Raw genomic sequence first — 1,589 nt, 5'->3', positions numbered from 1 at the left:
TTTATATTCTGTTTCAGTTTAACCATTTATAATATAACAATTTCCAAAAGCTAACATGATTAATAATGTGGCCAATAAAATTAGTGAGTCAAATTATACATTTTGCTAGAAAGATATATTGAAGGTCCAAATCTTTCATTTTTTTATTAAAAGGGATATTTCGATTAAAGTGGCATATGACTTTCATATAAATAATGAATGAAAATGTTATTTGTAAATTTTTAAGTTTTGATAACAATTACTGATTCAATAGTTAAATTAAAAAAATCATAAGTTAGATGACCAAATTGAAATAAATTAAACTTTGATGACTGATTCGAAACAAAATTATAAGTTGGATGATCTCTAGCAAAAAATTTCCCACGCTACCTTGCTTAACAAACCCCACGTACCCAGCTATCCTTTCTTCTATATCTATCGAATATCGGTCTCCTCTTTTCATCCCTCAAAATCTCCTCCTCCTACTGCTGCCACCTCTCTCCGCCCCCAACCGCCGTACCGCCACCGCCAATGAGATGGTGGGACTGAGTGTATTACTAGAAAGCCAAGAGAATACTTCTAAAAAAGCTTCTCAAGTTATTAGCAAAGGAAAAATGATTAAACCTCTTAATTCTTCTCCAACTACTCCATCTCCTTGTGGGTTTTCAAGAAGAAATACTCTTCCAAATTCTGGATTTCTTGACCATTGTTTTCTCTGCAAACAGAAACTCTTGCCTGGCAAAGACATTTACATGTACAAGTAAGTAAACTTTTAAGTTAATAATCTCGAAAAACCTACTTATGAACAACTGAACAAGAGCCAGGCTTTAACCTACCCTATATTCATCACACAGACACAGTAATAAGTTTTCATATATGCATTAGACATACACACACAAAGGGAAAAAAAGAAAAAAGAACAAAAATCATATTTAGAATACTTCATAGTATAATAACAAGATTTGGACTTTTTTTTCCAATCATCTAGTATATAATATAATGGATGAGTCAATGAGATTTTATCATTTTAACTTATTGTCTTCTCAACGTACCAAATATACATATCATATGTGTGAGATCTCAAGAAATATTATTTTGTAACATGCATTTTTTTATGTTAGTTAAATAGGGCTTCGATTTGAGTGAAAAATATACTAAAAATATTATGAAAAACACTGTTTGATGCAGAGGGGATAGAGCTTTTTGTAGTGTGGAGTGCAGGTGCAGGCAAATATTCATGGATGAAGAAGAAACGGTAAAGAAGAGTAGAAGAGACAACTGTTCAATGGCTGCTATAAAACCTCGAGTGCCTTCTTCGGCGTCGTCGTCATCATCATCTTCGACTACGAATCGAAGTGGCAAAGCGCCTAGAAATGGAGCAAATGCCTTTGCATACTGAAGTTATTTTTCCACTTTTGCCCTTGCCACATTTTGGTTATGACTATGATGTCATCCTTTTTGGGTTTTGTTCCTTTGCTACCTATAATGAAGCCAAAGAGGTTATGTAGTCTATTCAGAGCCCGTGGGATTTGGTTTCCCAGTATCAAGAATCCATTGTTTTTGGGACCCTATAATACAGGAGGACAAAATGGGGAATCTAAGATTTTATC

General features: G+C 33.8%; 1 protein-coding gene across 1 annotated transcript; it reads left to right on the top strand.

Moving 5' to 3' along the window:
• Positions 1-338: 338 nt before the first annotated feature.
• LOC111378143 lies at positions 339-1,583 on the top strand. Its single transcript, XM_023001314.1, has 2 exons — positions 339-739; positions 1,168-1,583. The coding sequence occupies exons 1-2, from the start codon at positions 339-341 to the stop codon at positions 1,376-1,378; spliced, it is 612 nt and encodes a 203-aa protein (XP_022857082.1). The 3' UTR covers positions 1,379-1,583.
• The last annotated feature ends 6 nt before the right edge of the window (positions 1,584-1,589 follow it).

Source organism: Olea europaea, unplaced genomic scaffold (assembly GCF_002742605.1).
Source record: "Olea europaea var. sylvestris unplaced genomic scaffold, O_europaea_v1 scaffold17765, whole genome shotgun sequence".
NCBI lineage: Eukaryota > Viridiplantae > Streptophyta > Magnoliopsida > Lamiales > Oleaceae > Olea > Olea europaea.
This window is presented reverse-complemented; position numbering and strand designations above follow the sequence as displayed.